General features: G+C 37.8%; 1 protein-coding gene across 2 annotated transcripts in view; it reads left to right on the top strand.

Annotated features, from left to right (window-relative positions):
* Positions 1 to 858: 858 nt before the first annotated feature.
* The window catches only part of NSUN3 (NOP2/Sun RNA methyltransferase 3), a 99203-nt gene continuing 80842 nt past the window's right edge, over positions 859 to 19219 (top strand). The window contains exons 1-3 of one of the 2 annotated variants that reach the window (XM_037001729.2): positions 859 to 1100; positions 1863 to 1975; positions 11768 to 12111. In XM_037001729.2, the coding sequence (XP_036857624.2) occupies positions 1029 to 1100; positions 1863 to 1975; positions 11768 to 12111 (529 nt within the window). In that variant the 5' untranslated portion in view covers positions 859 to 1028. The remainder of the gene's footprint in view (positions 1101 to 1862; positions 1976 to 11767; positions 12112 to 19219) is intronic. The other variant, XM_037001730.2, reaches the window with a different exon arrangement.

Below are 19219 nucleotides of genomic sequence, written 5' to 3'. Positions count from 1 at the left end.
TATAAATACCCACCCACTGAATCAATTCATCTTTAGATTACTGGGGAAATTGTTTACTAAATAAATATATTAAGCTTCAAATCACAGTGGTGGATATAACATTTATCTTTTTACATGGCTCTAAGATTTGCACCTATAGTGTACATTGCAGTATTTCGAGCATTGAGTCTCAATGATGCCTCTTAACTATTAGCACTGATTTTAATATAAATTGCTGATTGCTATTTATATGAAGAGTAACACTAAAAGAGCAAATAAACTTGTTCCTGTCAGAGTGGGTGTAATATTCATCTTCCTGAGAACCAGTAACACTGCTCCTAGTAAAGATGGGTGTAGAAGCTAGTGTGCATTCTGGTTCCAGGCATTCGGTTATCTGAACATGATGATGATTATCAAGATCATGATAGTGAAAATAATACACAGCTAACATTTGGGCATTTATTGTTTCCTGGTCTCTGTGCCAAGCGCCTTGTGCATTTCAATCAACATAATCACGTAACGCTCCCCATTGAGACATCCCAGTGGGCCATCTCTAGGAAATGTGTGACTTAATTTTTTTCCTTCATATCCATATCCTTTTCTCCTGAGTCTCAACATCTGGGCTAACGGGAGTCATCAGATTTGTTAGGTTAATTCACTAACTAGCTTCGCATCTGAGAATATTTTAAAAATGATAATATATGACAAAGATTTCCACTTCTTACTGAACCGCACGCGCAAAGACTGGAGCAAGGCACGGCTTCGTTAGCTGGGGCCGTTCAAGGTCCTGCCGAAGGAACCGGCCACGCCCCCACAAGTAGCTTCCACCACCAGCCTCCCGTGAAGTGACCGCGTGTGCCTCTCGCGGCACTAGGCGTCTATGGTGAGATTTCATCATAGCGGACAAGCAGTATCTCGCGAGAAGTTGGCCCGGAAAAGTGAGGAAAGGGAGCAAAATCCGGCGAAATTCTGAAGTGAAGCTGTACTTTCGGTTCCCTGGCGAGTTGGGTTGCTGTCGGTCGTGGATCTCTTGTTTGCCTACTGGCGGGATGATGTTGACCCGGGTGAGGGCTTGGGACCTGGCCGGGAGCCTCAGACTGAACCAGACACTACGGGCTAAGGTGGCGATGGAGGGGACTTCGATATGGGAACCTCGCGGTCTGTGGGGTTTTTTTTTTTTTCCCTCGCTCACAATCCAAAGCCCTAGAATAACGCTTGAGGGCTCTGACGCTCGCTCGTGAGTGTTTTTTGTCGTTTCCTCCCGACTCAACTGCGTCCCCAGATGAGTTCTCTGCAGTCCTGCGCGCAGACTTAAATACCTACTCCCTTCATCTTTGAGCACAGTGCAAGCCCCTTGAGGGCTGAGTGTCTGTCACTGCTCTATCCCGGCAGCTTAGGACAATGTTACATAGTAGGTCCTCGATAATGTTTTCTTGGGGAGTAAATTAATAGAATTGCAAGGAGTTTTCATAGGGAACTGGAAGGACTTTGTTTCTCAATAAACTTTTTATTTTTGAATAATTCTACATTTACAGAAAAGTTAATACAGACTTCCCCTGTGCTTTTCACCCAGTTTTCCCTAATGTTAACATCTAGAGTGGCTTATTTAAATCACTGTTGTTCCTTTGACACAGAGTCCTCTGTTAAAACCATTACATTCTGCTCTCCCCTTAAAATTGGAGTAATTATCATTTGAAGAAACCCTCTTTTTAAAAATTAGTATTGCAGTGCAGTTTTATTAGGTGTGAGGTACTGCTGTCGTTGCAAGAACTAGTAGTTATCTGAAAAAGTGTCCTTATTTTATGAAGAAAGACTGTGCTAATGTTGAGTTCAATAAATTTTTACTATCGGGTTGTGTCAGCAACTTTTTCTTACCATCATAGCATCTGAAAGGAAAATCAGAGGGGAAGCTTGCAAAACAGATTTGCAAAGTTGTGTTGGATCATTTTGAGAAACAATATTCCAGAGAACTCGGAGATGCCTGGAATACAGTAAGGTTAGTATAATTAAATCTCTTGATGCTTTATTATAGAACAAGAAATTAATCCTTTTGGAGGAGAGGTGCTATGGGGATTAACGATAAAAAGTCTAAACCTGGTATCCCTTTATGACAGAGGCTATAGGCGGAAAGAGATTGAATTTTAAGAAGATGGAAAAGGGAAAAAGAAAACTAGTGATAATAAGCAAGAATGTTATGCCCTTGCCTTGAGCAGTTGCTTTGATCTTTGAATCAGCAATGCTCACCAGTTTGGCAGAATTAATTATACCATTAATAGACTTTCTTAAAACTTTTGAGGATATTTGACTAGTCTCTGAAATTCAGAGGATAATTTAACAAATCTTTAAAGCCAACATTGCTTTATTTTAGCTAAAGTCACTTCATTTGGTAATCCTATTCCTTATGTGGATGGCTGGCTGTGTTCTGAATAATACACACGTGTGGGTGTGCACACAAATTCTTTAAATGTATTATAGAAAATGAAACATCTGATGCATAGAAGTGAGTGAAGTTGATTTGTATGTTTAGAGTTCTGCCTTTGGTTCTGCCATGGGTTCTTTACATTGACTGCTTGATACAGTATATCCAATGCCCAGGAGAGTACAAAGAGTAAGAGAGTCCCATGTCCAGTATGTTCGCAGTTTGGTGTTAATGGGGGAGGGGTTGGGGGATCGTGGTTAAAACTGTATAAACTGTTAATTCCATGCGGATTTTGATAGAAATAGGCAGGAATATCTGGTTTTATCTAAGAAGGCCTGAGAGTACCAGTAAAGGGCTGAAGAGAAGCCAGGCCTTGGTGACTCATAGGCGTTCACCTCGGCAACAGGGACCAGGCATTTTAGGTTGAGAGAAGGTGCACTGTTTGTGAAGTTAGGGCCAAACCCCATACCCCAACAAACACATATCTCATTTTATTGGGCTTTGCATTTAGCAGGTATCTTTTTTTTTTACAAATTAAAGGTTTGTGGCAACCTTGGGTCAAGCAGTCTTTGGGAGGCATTTTTCTAATTGCATTTGCTTACTCTTGTCACATTTTGGTAATTCTCACAGTATTTTAAACTTTTTCATTGTATTTGTTATTGTGATCTGTGATCAGTGATAACTCACTGAACTCTCATATAATGGTTGGCATTTTTTAGAAATATTTTCAAAACCGAGGTATGTATTTATTTTATTCAGACAATGCAATTGCTCATTTAATAGACTACAGTGTAGTATAAATGGAACTTTTATATGCACTGGGAAAACAGAAAAAGCATGAGTCACTTTATTGGTGGTGGTCTGAGACTGAACTCCCCCATGTCTCTGAGGTATACTTGTACATTTTACCTGGGGAAAAAAAGTTACATGACTGTAGGAAATATCTGAAACTTGGTCAGCAGGTTGTCTCACTCATCTCTTGGATCAATGAAGTAAGAATTTCTCCTTTACAAAGGACAGTTTTAAGAATGTTTTAAAACAGAGATTAAGTCTTATCTAAAAATATGAAAGTCTGAGGTGGTTCTGAGATAATTTTTAAGACAAATTAGCTGTTGTAGAATCTTATAAATACTGTAATATGAAAACGTAGTTTATAGTTGTGGTCTTTGCTAGTGAAGTGTAGAATAAATTCATGATGTTTTCAGTATGCAAAGGTACTCAAATAGAATATCCACATCACCATAATACCTCCTGCATGTCTGTTATATCCCAGGCAATGCTGACATAATGTGATCCTCAGAACAAACCTATGAGGTTTGTTTCCTGTTTTCACCAAAGGAACTTGCCTAGAGTAACTTGCTCAAGTTCCCTCAGCTAAATATGTGGCAGAGCAGGGATTGTGCCCAGGTCTCTGGTTCAAGCATGCTTGCTGCTAACTCCTCCTCTCACACCTGAGGTGTAATTAGACATACATGGGTGATTAAAAAAAAAACTTCAAGAGGTGTATTGTCTTCAGACTTTATAGTACTCTGGCTACTCAATACTCTGTAATGAGTTATATTTATATTTAATGTGCTCAGACAGATTTATAAAATTATTATTTGACCCTAAACAAAATGAGCAGTGAACCTCAAATTCACTTAATTAGCTGTGCCTTCTGCTTCATCTACCTTTTTGTTGGGTTTTCATGGTAATTTAAGTTTTGCATAAACATTTACTAAATTTGCCATGGCAAAACAAAGGCTTTTGCAGCTTTAAAGTAGTCTGAACATGGAAGGAGGCATGGGGAAATAAGAACAGAAATATTTTTGTTTTTTAAATGTTTATTTGCAAGACATAATACCAGGCTTGCAGAGTTTATTTACTTCCAGGGAAAGGTGAGTGCATTTTTGTCCTACCAAGAAAATAATTTATTCAATATTTTTAGTTACACATAGTAGTGAAGATTTAAAAATTTTATCATTTTGTAGCAACCTTTCCTGCTGAGTCTTTATGCCTCTGTATGAGCAGCTCTTTCAAGTAGGAGTTTACCCTGGTTCAGTTTTTGCTCTGCTTGTTGTCTGCATGTTCTCCTTCAGGTGAGTCCATTCATGGCATGACTTCAAACTTCCCGCAGAATGCTGTCATCTCAAGCTGTTCAGTCCTTCCCAGACTTCAGTTTCATGCTTCTAAGTGTTTTCTGGTAACTTCACTTGGTTTCATACCAGGCAAATTCAGTATATTGATATTTTCCCTTCCAAACATGTGTTGCCGTTTGCTACTTGCATACTTTATCTCAGTTTAAGGCACCACCATCAATCCAGTTTCCTCCTCTGTTCCCTACACCTTCACTGCCTTTGTAGTAAGGAATGAACCTTATTCAAAAATATGTGTGGTGTTGGCCTTCAGTTCCTTAGAGGCAGTTTCTAAGCCCATGGAATGTTTCAAGAGTGTCTTTGTTTACCTAGGGGTTTGGATCACATGGGGCTAATAATGTGATTTAAGTTGGGAGCAATAGGCCAAAGTAACAGCTCAGTTTCCAGCCTCTGGACACTAAAAGGGCTGAAGATTAAAGACCAGCAAATGTGCAGTCAGTCATGTTAGGGTGACTGAGCCTCAGTAAAATCTAGAACCACATTTCTGGTGAGTCTCCTCAGTTGACAGTATTCCTGTGTGTTTATTGTCACACATCCTGGCAGGGAAAAGTTTTCCTTATCTATGATTCCACTGGAAGCTTCATGCTTTGAACTTTCCTGCATCTGCACCATGCATCTCTTTCCTGGACTAATCTTAATCTGTCTTTTCATTTGTAATAAACTGTAACCTTAACCATGAGTGTAACAGTGAGTACTTCATGTCCTTCTAGCTAATAACCAAACCTGAGAGTGGTTTCGGGGATCCCAAACTTACAGGTGGTATAAGAAGTGAGAGTGGTCTTGGGGACTCCCTAACTGAGCACTCCTCACACCATACCTTGCCCTATCAAAATCTGAATGCTCACCAAATGCTTTTGCTTCTCCTTGAGAAATTGCTTAATTTGGATCTCCTTTATCCCCATTATTGCTGTTAGGTCTTCATCATTTTTTACATGACATGTTAAAGCAGCCCCTTTCCATAATCTCCTACCTTTAGTAGCTATTTGTTTGCTTATTTTAGCAACCTGTCTTATGGCTGTCTATGCCAGGCAATATCCTGATTACCTTACAAATAATAACATAATCCTCTGTACAACCCTCTGAGGAGCTATTTCCATTTCACAGTTAGGAAAGCTGAGCCATAAAGAGGTTAAGTGGCTTGCCCAATGATACACAGCTTACATTTGGAGGAGCCTTAGGAGTTTGTCTTACCCTCTCTATCATGCTGCTGCTCAGTGCTGCCATAATCCATGTGTCACTCCTGGAGTACAGCTCTCCTTTGTTCCTCCACTGCCTGCAGTATTGTGTTCGGACTAAATATCTTAACATGACAAGACAGGGTCCTTTATCCCTTTGGGACTGGCTATGCTGTTCCCGCTGCCGGGAATGAACCCATCTTTTCTCACTCTGTAGTGGTTAGTGTGGGTTCAAATCCTACCTCTGTATCTTGTAGCATGTGACTTAGGTGAGTTACTGAACATCTTGGGGTCTCACTATCCTTATTTGTAAAATGGGAAAAAGCATTATCTATTTCATATAATTATTTGGGGAAATAAGATGAATTCATATATATACTAAGTGCTTAGAATATTGAAATATTGTAAGACCTTGGTATGTGTAAGCACTATTTTTATTACTGTTACCATCCAATTCTCCATCAAGCTGTTCCATATACCCTTGGTGAAATTAGTTCTGTCCTTTGTGTTTCCATAGCATTTTGTTGATATAGCTCTGAAAATTCTTTCAAGATTGTAGTGTTATAATCTACGAACTTGCTTGCCTCTTCCCTTGAGAAGGGAGGGTTTTTTAAAAACAAATTATTTACCTATTCACAATTTAAGCAGTATTTTTATACCAAGCATTGTGCTAAGCACTAGGGATACAAAGATGGACTTTGTATATATCAATATCAAATATATACGAGGGGAGGATTAATTGGAAACCTTTATGAACTCTGGAAATTTTGTGTGCATTTAGTAGAAACCAAAAGAAAAAAAATGCACTTAAATCTGGCCTATCAATTTGGACACTCCTTACTAACCCAGAGTTCACATATAGAGGGAAAAAGTATTACATAACCAAATTGCATCACCAGAATCTGTGAAGGGGGCATTGAAGTGGGGTAGTTGGGGAAAACAGAAATGAACTGGTATCTAGATTTCTGTTTTGTCCCTCCTGTTGGCTTTACACACATTTTCAACCGTAATCTGTACAAATCCGTATGAAGTCATAACTTTTAGCCCCCTTTAAAGTTAGAGCTTAGAAAAATTGCCAGGTGTTTTCATTTTATAGCCAGTTCAGGCCTGTGATGTGAAAGTCTATGCCTTTTCCTCTACCAAGTGTGCTACTCTGGAAGATCTAGAGTACCAGCCTTGGGTGTGTTGCACACATCTGATATAAGGGATGTAAAGAACTCTGTGTGCTTTTTTTGTCTGCAACAGAAACACAACCTTCACTCAGGACTTCCTGAGGTACTGAGGATAACAAAACTGGACATGGATTGTCCTTTTATGAGAGACAAGGAGAAAACAATGCCAAGAAAGAGTAGAAGGTGATCAGCTCATCACTAGAATCTCTGGAGAATAAAAATAAAGTGGCTCAAGAACATACTTCAGTGCTCTTCCATGAATTGATCATCATTTCTAAACCAGACTTTTAAAAGGATCGAATGATCACCATGTTGTGTATGATAATGGCAATAAAGTGGATTTTTTTAACCATGAAAATTTAATTGGTTTTGTAATCTATAATGTTATGCCAATTGTACTTAGCAATACCTAGATGAAATCATTTTTTTATCCTCATCATTACATGGAAAGGTAAGATGGAGAATAGAATAGTAAGAAAAGAATAAAATCACAGAAAAGTTGAATGAAAATCATGTCAAATAACATTTGTCAAAATGATACATTATGCAATTTTTCAGGGGATATACAGGCACAGGCAAGTTACAGAAATCAACTTCTGGATCCTCATCTTTCATGTCTGCTCATTCAGAAAATTACTCTGCTCCCTGTATGTCTAAGGAGGCACTTCCTCTCCTTTCCAAACCTGCCAGTCTACAATTGTCTTTCTCCCACTTTGAGAAAAGGACACTTTCGCCAGCCCTCTTTTTCCACATTGCCTTCCTCCAGGGTGTCAAAACCCCCACAATGCCAGAAACTTTTGGAATGTCATTGTAAAGATTTAGAAAGTAAATGACTAATGACTAACATTATTTGGAAGGTGAGATGGTTTCCAAGTTTTGCTTTCAACAAAAGTAAAGGAGCTGCAATTGAGTTGTCAGCTAACAGATCCTTTAAACGATTTTTGAAGATAGATCATTAAGTGATTTTTGGATTTTTGGAATATAATTCAAACAATGTAGGAAAAGGGAGAAATTGCTATAACAAATGTGTTAAATTCTCACCCACTTACTTAAATGAAGGCTCTTCTCAGTCCTTAGAAAAACACAAAATAGGAATAAAATTAATGTTAAAGTCTGACTCATAACACTAGGTGATACTCATTCCTGGATATATATATATTTTTTAAAGGGTCATTAAGAGATCTACTTCCTATCAATTTTCCTTTGTGTGTTTAGCAATTATCAAACCTCTAAGTTATTTTGATCAATTGTGTACTAATAATTTTATTGATAACAATCTGGAAGTTACCATTTAATACTTGGAGATTTTAAGGTCACAGTGAAAACAAATGTAGTCTATACATGTGTATGTGTGTGTGTGTCAGAGAGGTATGATAGGCTGCAAGCACAAAAATGTATTAGGATAAAAAAAAGAAAAAGGAACAGTTTAAAATTTCCATCTGTTCAAGAAGAGTCAGTCCATGAATTTTTAAATGGACAGATAGTTTTCAAAGTCACTATGGTATTTAGGTTCCACTGGATACATTTTAAAAAGTGGTATAATTTTAAAAGTGATGTATTTAAAACATCAGTTTTTGTGGTATGCTGTAAGTTATATCCTTAAACATGGTGCAGGTTTTGGTGTCAACCTGAAACATGCTGAAGGGCACATACTTTTTCCAAAATGGTATCAGTGGGGATACTGGCAAACCTTGTGGGTCCCAGTTCTGCTTGTAACGTGTACTTGAACTTCTGGCCTTGGAGACCAGTAAGTGGAGCACCTTCAGACTCATGAGTTTTGGGAGGAAGCCTGGAGTGTGGAGCCTGGTCAGTGTGTTTTTGAGTCTCCTAGTGTGCACTCCCTCCAATGTCTGCCAAGTTATGTACCCATCCGTCAGAGCTTTGGGTTTGAGTAGCCATTGGCCATCCAGGCCTAGGGCTTCATCACACCAGTGCAATCCTTGGGGGGAGCGGGTATTGGCTGGGTAGGGGAGGTCGCTGGCAGCTGGATGTAGGGGTAGCTGAGACACATAAATACGCCACTTTGCTTTCTCAGGACTAGGAAGCACCAGCATTAACAGCCTCAGCGGTGCCTTCGTTAAGCTGGCCCTCTGGTCTGAGTGTGTCAAACTATTCTCATTGCTAGAAACAATAGGCTGACTGGAAAGGAGGACAAGGGCCATTGGCACTAGCTGAAGGTTGCTTGGTGTGGAAATTCTCTGCCCCTCCCTGTGTTAACAGTACCAGGGTCTCACACTCCTATGTGGATTTAAAGCCAGCCAGATTTTGCATCAGGTACTTCTGCTTAACAGCAGTGTGGCCTAGGATAGGTTGCCAAATCTCTGAAAGCATCAGTTGCCTGACCTCTGAAATTTGGGAAATAGCTGCCTCTCATGGTCATGATGGTTAAAAGAGGTAAGCATGCAAATTGCACATTGTAAGAATTTAATCAGTAATTTTTTGTATTAATAGTATTGGGGTGAGGTGGAGCCAGTGGATTAGGTGGAAGGTAGAAATGCTTCCCTGGGGAGATACATGTAAACAGTACCCTGAGCACAGGGTAGGTGAGTCAACCACACAACATGTGGGTGCGAGAGGACAGGTCATTCTAGGCAGAGGGAATGCCGCTAAGTTTATGCTGAGACTGGTAAAACCTAAAAATAACTTGTCTCAGGAAATGTTCAGTAGGGCTGGGTATAGGTTAGGAAGAACCAGAACATTCATTTGTGTCTGATAAGGCCTTATTTTATCTAGTTGTTAGAGAATGAGATAGAATAATTTCTCAAGATTCTTGCTTCCCTCTGCCGTAAGTACATTTTTAAATTGAGTGAGGCTCTTCCCCTAGAGATTCAGTGACTTCCCATCACTTATAAAATATAAAACTTTATCACATTTTACCTGACACATACAATTTGCCATCAGCCACACAACTACTTTTCACTCCCCAAATGCATTGTCCTTCATACTTCTGTGCCTCATGTCCTATGCCTTTGCCCTGGAACAAACTTTCCCATTTCGTCCTATGGCTAATTCCTCCTCATCTAGATGTAACATATTGGGTAATAGGCAAAAATCAATAGTGTTCCTAAACTTTCAATCCTTTTATATAAGGTTAAAAGGAAATATGCAAGACTAATAACCTTTATTAAGGGATCTGAAAGAAAATGTGAATAAATGTAAAAGCATACTGTGGTCAGGGTTGGAAATACTAAGTATAATAAAAATATTGATTCTTCCCAAGTTAATTGCATTTAATATCCTAGTCAAGGGTACTTATCTGCCTATCTACACAAAATATTTTATAAATGATTTTTAACTGACCATCTGATTCTGAAATCCATCTGAGAAAGTATAAACATTCTAAGATAGCTTTGAAAATTCTTAAGGAAAAATAAAAAAGAAGAATGGAGATTTGCTGTGTCAGATATTAAACAAATGAAAGTGTCCTACCCTTTGTTAGTTGAAGGGTGGACACACCATGTAAACCAAGCCATTCCAGCCTGTATTAAATTATGTTTCCCACCATTATTTCTGTTACTATATAACTTAAACCCTGGATAGATTTCAGCAGTTTGGAGGGTAAGATTAGGGTGGACTGACAGAAGATTTGGCAACAGTGGAATTCACAGATTTTCCCTTTAGGGTCCATTTTAACGCAGTAGTTAAATTTGGTTCCCAAAGTATGGTCTTGGGGATCAACATCAGTATCATGCAGGAACTTCTTAGAAATGCAAATTCTCACGTCCCACCTTAGACCTACTGAATCAGAAACTCCAGGCATAAGGCTCAGCAGTTTTTTACAGACACTTACTGCATGCTAAAGTTGGTGAAGCATGTTCTTAAGAAAGGCTGTCATCCTCAGGAATTGCTGAAACAGCCTGGCTCCTATGATGCACTGTCATAGTAAGAGGCAGTGGAAGGAGAAAGCAGTTTCATTTATAAGACCCCATTGATATTCAGGTGACACACTTGGAGTTGCCGGTGTTACATTTCTACCTAGCCATTTCTTAACATAGGCAACTCCCAGGTGAGTAGCAGTTTATTTAATTTATTTAATTGACCATGGTTAATGAAGCTCCCAAATAACTAAGCTAGAAAGGTCAGTTGGTAAATAAATATTTCCTGCTGCATAATCTGTAAATTATTGTGAGGTTTTGATTGTCAAGAGATGTAACTATTGGACTGAATACAAAATTAGGAAAGTAAATCTGCTGGGGGTGGGGACAGGAGAGCCTACACCATCAATCCGTGATTTTTAAACTGTCCTTGGTTTTTTGTCATCTGAGCCACAGATCACCTCATTGACTCTTCTACTGCCAAGTTCACTGTAGTGGGTTTTCCATACTTTTATCTTCAGAGGAGAACTTTAACATTGAGTCCTTTAAACACCCTTTAAGAGTACTTTCCCTCCAATATTAATAGTCTCGGGGTTTAAAATTTATATCTAAGAAATAGTGCAAAGAGTGACCAAAATCTATTTTGATGGTTTTAGAGGTATGGAAAGGTGTGCCATGTTTATTTATTTATTTATTTTTGGTAAAATAGTCTGCAGGGAGGGATGGGTCTGAGGCAAATGAATGTGGCATTCTTCTCCAGTGAAGAATTTAAGGGGTGCCTAGAACTCAGTAATCAAGATAAAAAATATTTTAGTGCCCAAAACTGAAAGAAAAAAAAGAAAGACCTAAAGTGAATAAAATACCAAAGTTTTAAATAAAGACAGTATCGTAACATGCTGGATTGAGCCATTATTGGAACCTGAGTCAGAAAGAAAAATCAGTAATGCTGACCTGGAGCTGAAAGCCACAGATGACTTTAAAACTACGGCCATATTCACTTCTATGGGTAATATAAAATTGCGTTGGTGCGTGTAATACTCATATTCCTTTGTTTTTCTTTTTCTATTTCTAGGGATATACTAATATCTCCATCACGTTGGCAATATGCAGTCCTTCTTAACCGATTTAATTATCCCTTGGAACTGGAAAAGAATTTACATATGAGAGGCTATCACACACTCTTTCAAGGATCTTTACACTACTATCCCAAATCACTGAAGTGTTACCTTAGCAGAACTCCAGACAGAATGCCTTCAGAAAGACACAAAATTGGAAACCTAAAAAAATACTATCTTCTGAATGCTGCCTCTCTTCTCCCAATACTGGCTCTGGAGTTAAGGGATGGGGAGAAGGTTCTGGATCTGTGTGCTGCTCCTGGAGGAAAATCCATAGCTCTGCTGCAGTGTGCTTATCCAGGTAGTGTGCTTTTTCTTTCAGTAATACACAACTTTTAAATATCTGTATGTTACAAAATACTTATTATTGCAACCGTTATTAATACAAAGATGATTAAATGTATTTAATGTAGATTTTATAAATACATTGTAAAAGTAGTACATCAACATTCATCATAAATTATTTTCTTTATGAGTTGGTGGGACTTCTGTGTTTTAATTACTTCAGGTTTCTCTGAATGAATGCTACTTACACCTAAATGAGACACAGTTCAGCATCAGTTCTATCCATTTTTGTTTGTTTTTTTTGATGTTTTTTTTCCTAATGAAAATGCCATTGTTCACATAGATAAGAGCATGGAGATATGGGGAATTGTATTAGTTTCACTAGTTTTTTTAAATTCCTGAGTTTTAACCCCAAATCACATAAATATCTTTCAGCAAGTGTTACTTATTGATCTATTAGGTGAGCACTCTTGAAGTCTGTTTTTGATTTTGTTGAAGACAAAGAATTGGAAACCATTTCTGTTAAAAAAGGCTGTGCTGCCTAGTTGTTGGACTTACTTTCTCAGCCAAGGCACAAAGTGTTGAACTGCCTTTGGTACTTTAGAAGTTTCTACACCTGGTACAGTTTGCTTTAATGTTGTCCCTTATGTAAAATTGGTGAAGTGTCACTGTGAAAGCAGATCCCCTGACCAGAGGTGTTCTTCAAGAAAAAAGTTGCTGATCTCAAAATTGGCTTTTGAAACTATCAAAGCTTGCTTATTCCTGAGAAAGTGGTTATGTGTCCCTAGAGCATGAGTATCCTAGTTTAAAGACTGCTAATTTATATTCTCCTTTGAGAGTATTCCCTATTGAAATGGATTACAAAAATTTTTATGAGAACTGTGAGTCCAGTTGTATTTGGTACAAATATATCAGTTAACTGTATGTTTAGGAGAAAACATACTGTGTGTTTTAGAATTGTGGTTAAAACTATTATTGAAGCTTGCTGTATTTTTTTTTTGGTATCATTAATCTACAATTACATGAAGAACATTATGTTTACTAGGCTCCCCCTTCACCAAGTCCCCCCCACAAACCCCATTACAGTCTCTGTCCATCAGCATAGTAAAATGCTGCAGAATCCCTACTTGTCTTCTCTGTGTTGCACAGCCCTCCCCGTGCGCCCCCCACATTACACATGCTAATCGTAATGCCCCCTTTCTTTTTCCCTGCCCTTATCCCTCCCTTCCCACCCATCCTTCTCAGTCCCTTTCCTTTTGGTAACTGTTAGTCTATTCTTGGGTTATGTGATTCTGCTGCTGTTTTGTTCCTTCAGTTTTTCTTTGTTCTTATACTCCACATATGAGTGAAATCATTTGGTACTTGCCTCTCTCTGCCTGGCTTATTTCACTGAGCATAATACCCTCTAGCTCCATCCATGTTGTTGCAAATGGTAGGATTTGTTTTCTTCTTATGGCTGAATAATATTCTATTGTGTATATGTACCACATCTTCTTTATCCATTCATCTACTGATGGATACTTAGGTTGCTTCAATTTCTTGGCTATTGTAAATAGTGCAGTGATAAACATAGGGGTGCATCTGTCTTTCTCAAACTGGGCTGCTGCATTCTTAGGGTAAATTCCTAAGAGTGGAATTCCTGGGTCAAATGGTATTTCTATTTTGAGCTTTTTGAGGAATCTCCATACTGCTTTCCACAATGGTTGAACTAATTTACATTCCCACCAGCAGTGTAGAAGGGTTCCCTTTTCTCCACAACCTTGCTAACATTTGTTGTTGTTTGTCTTTTGGATGGTTGTGATCCTTACTGGTGTGAGGTGATATCTCATTGTGGTTTTAATTTGCATTTCTCTGATAGCAAGTGATGTGGAGCATCTTTTCATGTGTCTGTTGGCCATCTGAATTTCTTCTTTGGAGAACTGTCTATTCAGCTCCTCTGCCCATTTCTTAATTGGATTATTTGATTTTTGTTTGTTCAGGTGCATGAGCTCTTTATATATTTTAGATGTCAGCCCTTCATCGGATCTGTCATTTATGAATATATTCTCCCATACTGTAGGATACATTTTGTTTTGCTGATGGTGTCCTTTGCTGTACAGAAGCTTTTCAGCTTGATATAGTCCCACTTGTTCATTTTTGCTTTTCTTTCCCTTGCCCAAGGAGATATGTTCATGAAGAAGTCACTCATGTTTATGTCTAAGATTTTTGCCTATGTTTTTTCTAAGAGTTTTATGGTTTCATGACTTACATTCAGGCCTTTGATTCATTTTGAATTTACTTTTGTATATGGGGTTAGACAGTGATCCAGTTTCATTCTCTTATATGTAGCTGTCCACTTTTGCCAGCACTATCTGTTGAAGAGACTGTCATTTCCCCATTGTATGTCCATGGCTCCTTTATCATATATTATTTGACCATATATGTTTGGGTTAATGTTTGGAGTCTCTATTCTGTTCCACTGGTCTGTGGCTCTGTTCTTGTGCCAGTACCAAATTGTCTTGATTACTCTAGCTTTGTAGTAGAGCTTGAAGTTGGGGAGTGATACCCCCCCACTTTATTCTTCCTTCTCAGGATTGTTTGGCTATTCGGGGTCTTTGCTGTTTCCATATGAATTTTATAACTATTTGTTTCAGCTCGTTGAAGAATGCTATTGGTAATTTGATAGGGATTGCATCAAATCTGTATATTGCTTTGGGCAGGATGGCCATTTTGATGATATTAATTCTTCCTAGCCAGGAGCATGGAATGAGTTTCCATTTGTTCATGTCCTCTTTAATTTCTCTTAAGAGTGTGACTTATAGTTTTCAGGGTATAGGTCTTTCATTTCCTTGGTTAGGTTTATTCCTAGGTATTTTATTCTTTTTGATGCTATTGTGAATGGAATTGTTTTCCTGATTTCTCTTTCTGTTAGTTCATTGTTAGTGTATAGAAAAGCGACGGATTTCTGTGTGTTGCTTGCTTTATTTTTAATGTAGGAAGTTGCAGCAAAATTTTATAAGTTGTTTTATTATTTTTATAATTTGAGTTGAAGTTTTTTGGAATTGTATTATAAGGAGTATTTGTTTTACCTTTCACTCCTTCTGTGTGTTTTGACAGCTATCTTTGTTTGGTCGTTACATCAATTTTGAATATAGAATTTTTAGTATTGTAAAAGATGGAAAAGAAATGTCAAATTTGGGTTCCATTTTGAAAAGAGGGTGTTTTACTCCTAAATTATCTTCATTAGTTGGCTCTAAATACTTGGCATACTTACGGTAGGATATATTCTGGGAGTTTGAAGCAGAGAAGAATCTTCCTGTTCTTACATCAAGGGCAATGAACTGCAGGCAGTGTTCCAAGTAAAAAGCAGTTTTTCATCTAAGTAGGACTAATAATAATGGTTTACTAAAAAGTACAGATGTCTTCATGCTGATGCTCAAAGCCCAAATTAGGTTAGCTACAGTGCTTGAATTTGGAATGCAGAAGCAATGCTAAAAAAAAGCTTTTTTGAGCAGAATTTAAAAGGATGGCTGCACTAAATGTGCATTTATACAACAAATTTTAGACCAGTACTGGCCTTTATTCTGGGCCAAGAGCCTCACAGCTGTAAATGATTAAAAAGCTCACATTAAAAAAAAATAAGTGTACTTCTTTTTTGGTCCAGCTGCTTCCACCTGCTAGGACAGTGATGGGTTGTTCATTATATTTTTTCTTCTGTTTTTGTCATCACAGTCTTTGTAAAGTCCTGGCCATGATAAAACAAAAAAAGAAAATAATCCTGATTGTAAGTAGGAAAGCATTAACATGCTAAGAAAACCCAGATTGGTGGAATGGCTTGATCACCTTTCTTGCTGAGGGCTATATCCCTCCAGGCATGAAATTCTCTTTGTGTAAGTAGTATCTTTTTGACATCTTGTTAGCCTTTTAGTGGTAGAGATTAGAAAGACTCCTTTCTTTACTGAATTGCTTTTGCCCTTCTTCCTGCTCTCTCGGACCTCCAGGATTTTTGCACACCTTGCAGGTACCACTTCCCCCTCCTCTTCCCCTGTTAATTCCTTTTCCACTCTTCAGGTTTTTGCTCAGGAATCAACTTTCCCAGAAAGCCATCCCAGAACTCCCTGAATTAGGTGCACCTTCTTCTGGTAATAATAAAAACAACGACTGTTTGGAACACCTAGAATATGCCAGAGACTGTATTAATCACCTTGCATCAATTTTTGTTTTTCAAACATTTTTTAGTAGTCTTTACTTCCAGCATCATATTGTTGTATTGCCATATAAATAGCTTGCTGAAGTCCTAGAGCTCTGAGGAACACAGTATAAATATCACTTGTGTACATAATCTTGTTTAGCTCTACAAACCCATTAATTGGGCATAAATATTCTTATCTTAAAGAAACTAAGACAAAGAGAAATTACTAAATTGCCCCAGGTAAGTGACAGAGCTGGGATCTGAATTCATGTGTTCATTAATGTGCTCTTCATTTCTGCTGTCTCCCACTGTTACTCGGCTGCGGACTTGTCTAGCATCCTTCCTTAGATAGCTTCTTGAGGATAGGTGCAGGCTCTCACTTACCTTTGAATTTGTGCTACTACCATTATTCGCAGTCTATAGCAGGTGCTTTGGAAACCAGAACCTTAAAGTGGTTGTACTTTAAGTGTATTTTAATCAATTGTCAAGCACTTTTTAACACATCTTGTGAATTTGTAACATTGCTTCTAGTTAGCTCAAAGAACCTTGCCGTTAGCCTTCATAGTGCTTGTAGTATTTGGGCAGTATCATTGTTCCAGTTTTTACATTGAGAGGAACATAGCAGACACTCATAATTATGGCTTATGGCTTAAGGAATAATTAGCAGGACTGAAAAATAGGCAGAATTGGTTTTTTCTAAGTTAGGTGTGCCAAAATAAATTAATGAATGAAACTACCAGTTTTAGTTCTATTCTGTCGACCAAAAGCAGCATGTACAAATGTAAAGCCTTCAATGACTTTTTCAGGTATTTGTTAAATTTACCCCTTTCTTGCTTCAATGAAAAAATATCAAAATTTGGTTTATTTTTGACGATTTAAGTATGAAATTCTTTCTCAGCATAGTAAATCTTAGTGTGTGTGTGTGTATATATAAATATAAAATACATACATAGTATATATGTTATATACATATGTATATGAAACTTGGATTATTATGCCTTATATTATATATTTTTTAAAGTTTTACCAATCTAAGACTACTTCAAACAAAATATACATCTAGGCCAAACTGTATAGCATAAAGCTATATCTCAGCTGAGAGTTATTTTAAAATGCTGAATTGAGACTCTTGACTCAATAATTTAGTGAAAAGCTGCCCTGATTTTCAGTTTTACCAATTTAAATATTCTTTATTATAATGCTGCCTTTCAAATGAAGTGGGACACATATATGGGGGAACCTACACTATGTGTAAGGCATTAGATGGTAGGTGTGGAGCTGTGAAGGATATAGAAATAATAAAAACTTGTATTTCCTGTGGTGTGACAAACTAGGTATCTTAACCAACCTTCCTGCTAAAAACAACAAAAAAATATGAGGTATAATAAAGAAAAATAAAATCTTTTAAAAATGCATCAATGATCTGTAAATACTCAGTGACCAAAATCTAAGAGATTGTGGGAACCAGAAGATAAATTGAGCACTGAAGCTGGCTTTTCACTTGAGAGCATTTGTCTAACCTGAAAAACTTGCATGTTGATTCTCATTGATTCTTGAAAATGTGGGAATGGAAGACAAATCCAGAGCCTACCCAAGTAGAGCATTTCCTAGGAGGCTAACTAACAAAAGCTGAGACTCCAAAATACTATTCCCTCAATGTAAGGTAAACTGGGAAGAAATTGTCCTCTTCAAGGGTTTACAAGAGAACTGTGTGTCTTTAACTTTAGCTGTGGGGGAGGAGTGGAAGTACCTTCGGAAATTTTGTAACCACAGCTAAGCCAATATAAAGCATTACGGTAAAGTTGCAGAACACTGAAAATAAAGAGAAGATTTGATAGCAGCCACAGAAGACAGTTTACCTTCAAAGGACAACAATTAGATTGAGGATTGACCTTTGAGAGTAATAGTGGAAAATAGAAACCAGCATTCAGTAGGATGATGTTTTCAATGTGCTAAGAAAAGATGATTATCAAACCAGAAATGTATTCACCAAAATATCTCTGAACAGCGAAAGAGAAGTGGACATTTTTTTTGACAGAGCGAGAGCATAAGTTTTCACCAACAATTCTGAAGGATGTGCTTCAGGAAAAAGGAAAGCCATCCTGGATGGAAGATAGAAGATACAAAAAGAAATTAAGAGCAAAGAAGTTGGGAAGTATATGGGGAAAAATCTAACAGCTACTGAATGTAGAAGCAGACAATGATCAGAATGTTCTGTACAGTTAAAAAATGTAAGGCCAAATAAAATCCAAATACATAATAACAATACTATCTAATTTAGGAGAGAGTGTTACAAGTTTCTTATTTCTTTTTTGGAAAAATGTGCTTATGTATTTGAACGACTGGTTTACAAAACTTTTCCCCCCTTACATTATAATTTCACCTTCAATCAGTTCTCTAGCCTTGTTTCCCAGTAATCTGACAGTTTGTCACTATGTTTTCAGGCAACATTGCTTGTGATAATAATGACCCTTATGGTTAAAAAACATGTGCGCTGGGAGAAAGAATAAATAAACCCTAGAGACCCACTGGGGATGCCATGCTTTGGGCCTTCCTGAGTGCAGTGATTCTGGTAATTGGACATGTCCCTTGTGGAGACCCTGGAGGCTGTGCCTGTGGAGTTGTTAGAAGAGGTGTTGGTCCCTGTAGAATATGAGGCTTTCAAATCAGGCCAGCTTCTCCACCTGATCAATGTTAATCTTATCTTCGCAACTCAGTTACCACCTGTATGGACTGTCATAAAGCCTTCCATAAAAGAGGCATGTCTCACCCTCTCCTTTTTGCAGGCTATGGCTCCTGTCATGTGTGGGATGATGCTAAATGTGGCCTGTGTGCATGTTTAGTTGAATCAGACCTGAAAAATCTAATAGTTGAAAGGACTACCTTAAAAAAGACCAAAAACCCTAGAAATTATAAAAGTGGTGCAATTGACTATTAAGAAATTGTGAAACTT

The sequence above is a fragment of the Manis javanica genome, chromosome 3, assembly GCF_040802235.1.
Source record: "Manis javanica isolate MJ-LG chromosome 3, MJ_LKY, whole genome shotgun sequence".
NCBI classification, from domain to species: Eukaryota; Metazoa; Chordata; class Mammalia; order Pholidota; family Manidae; genus Manis; species Manis javanica.
Note: the sequence above shows the minus strand (reverse complement) of the source record. Positions and strands in the feature narration are given on the sequence as shown.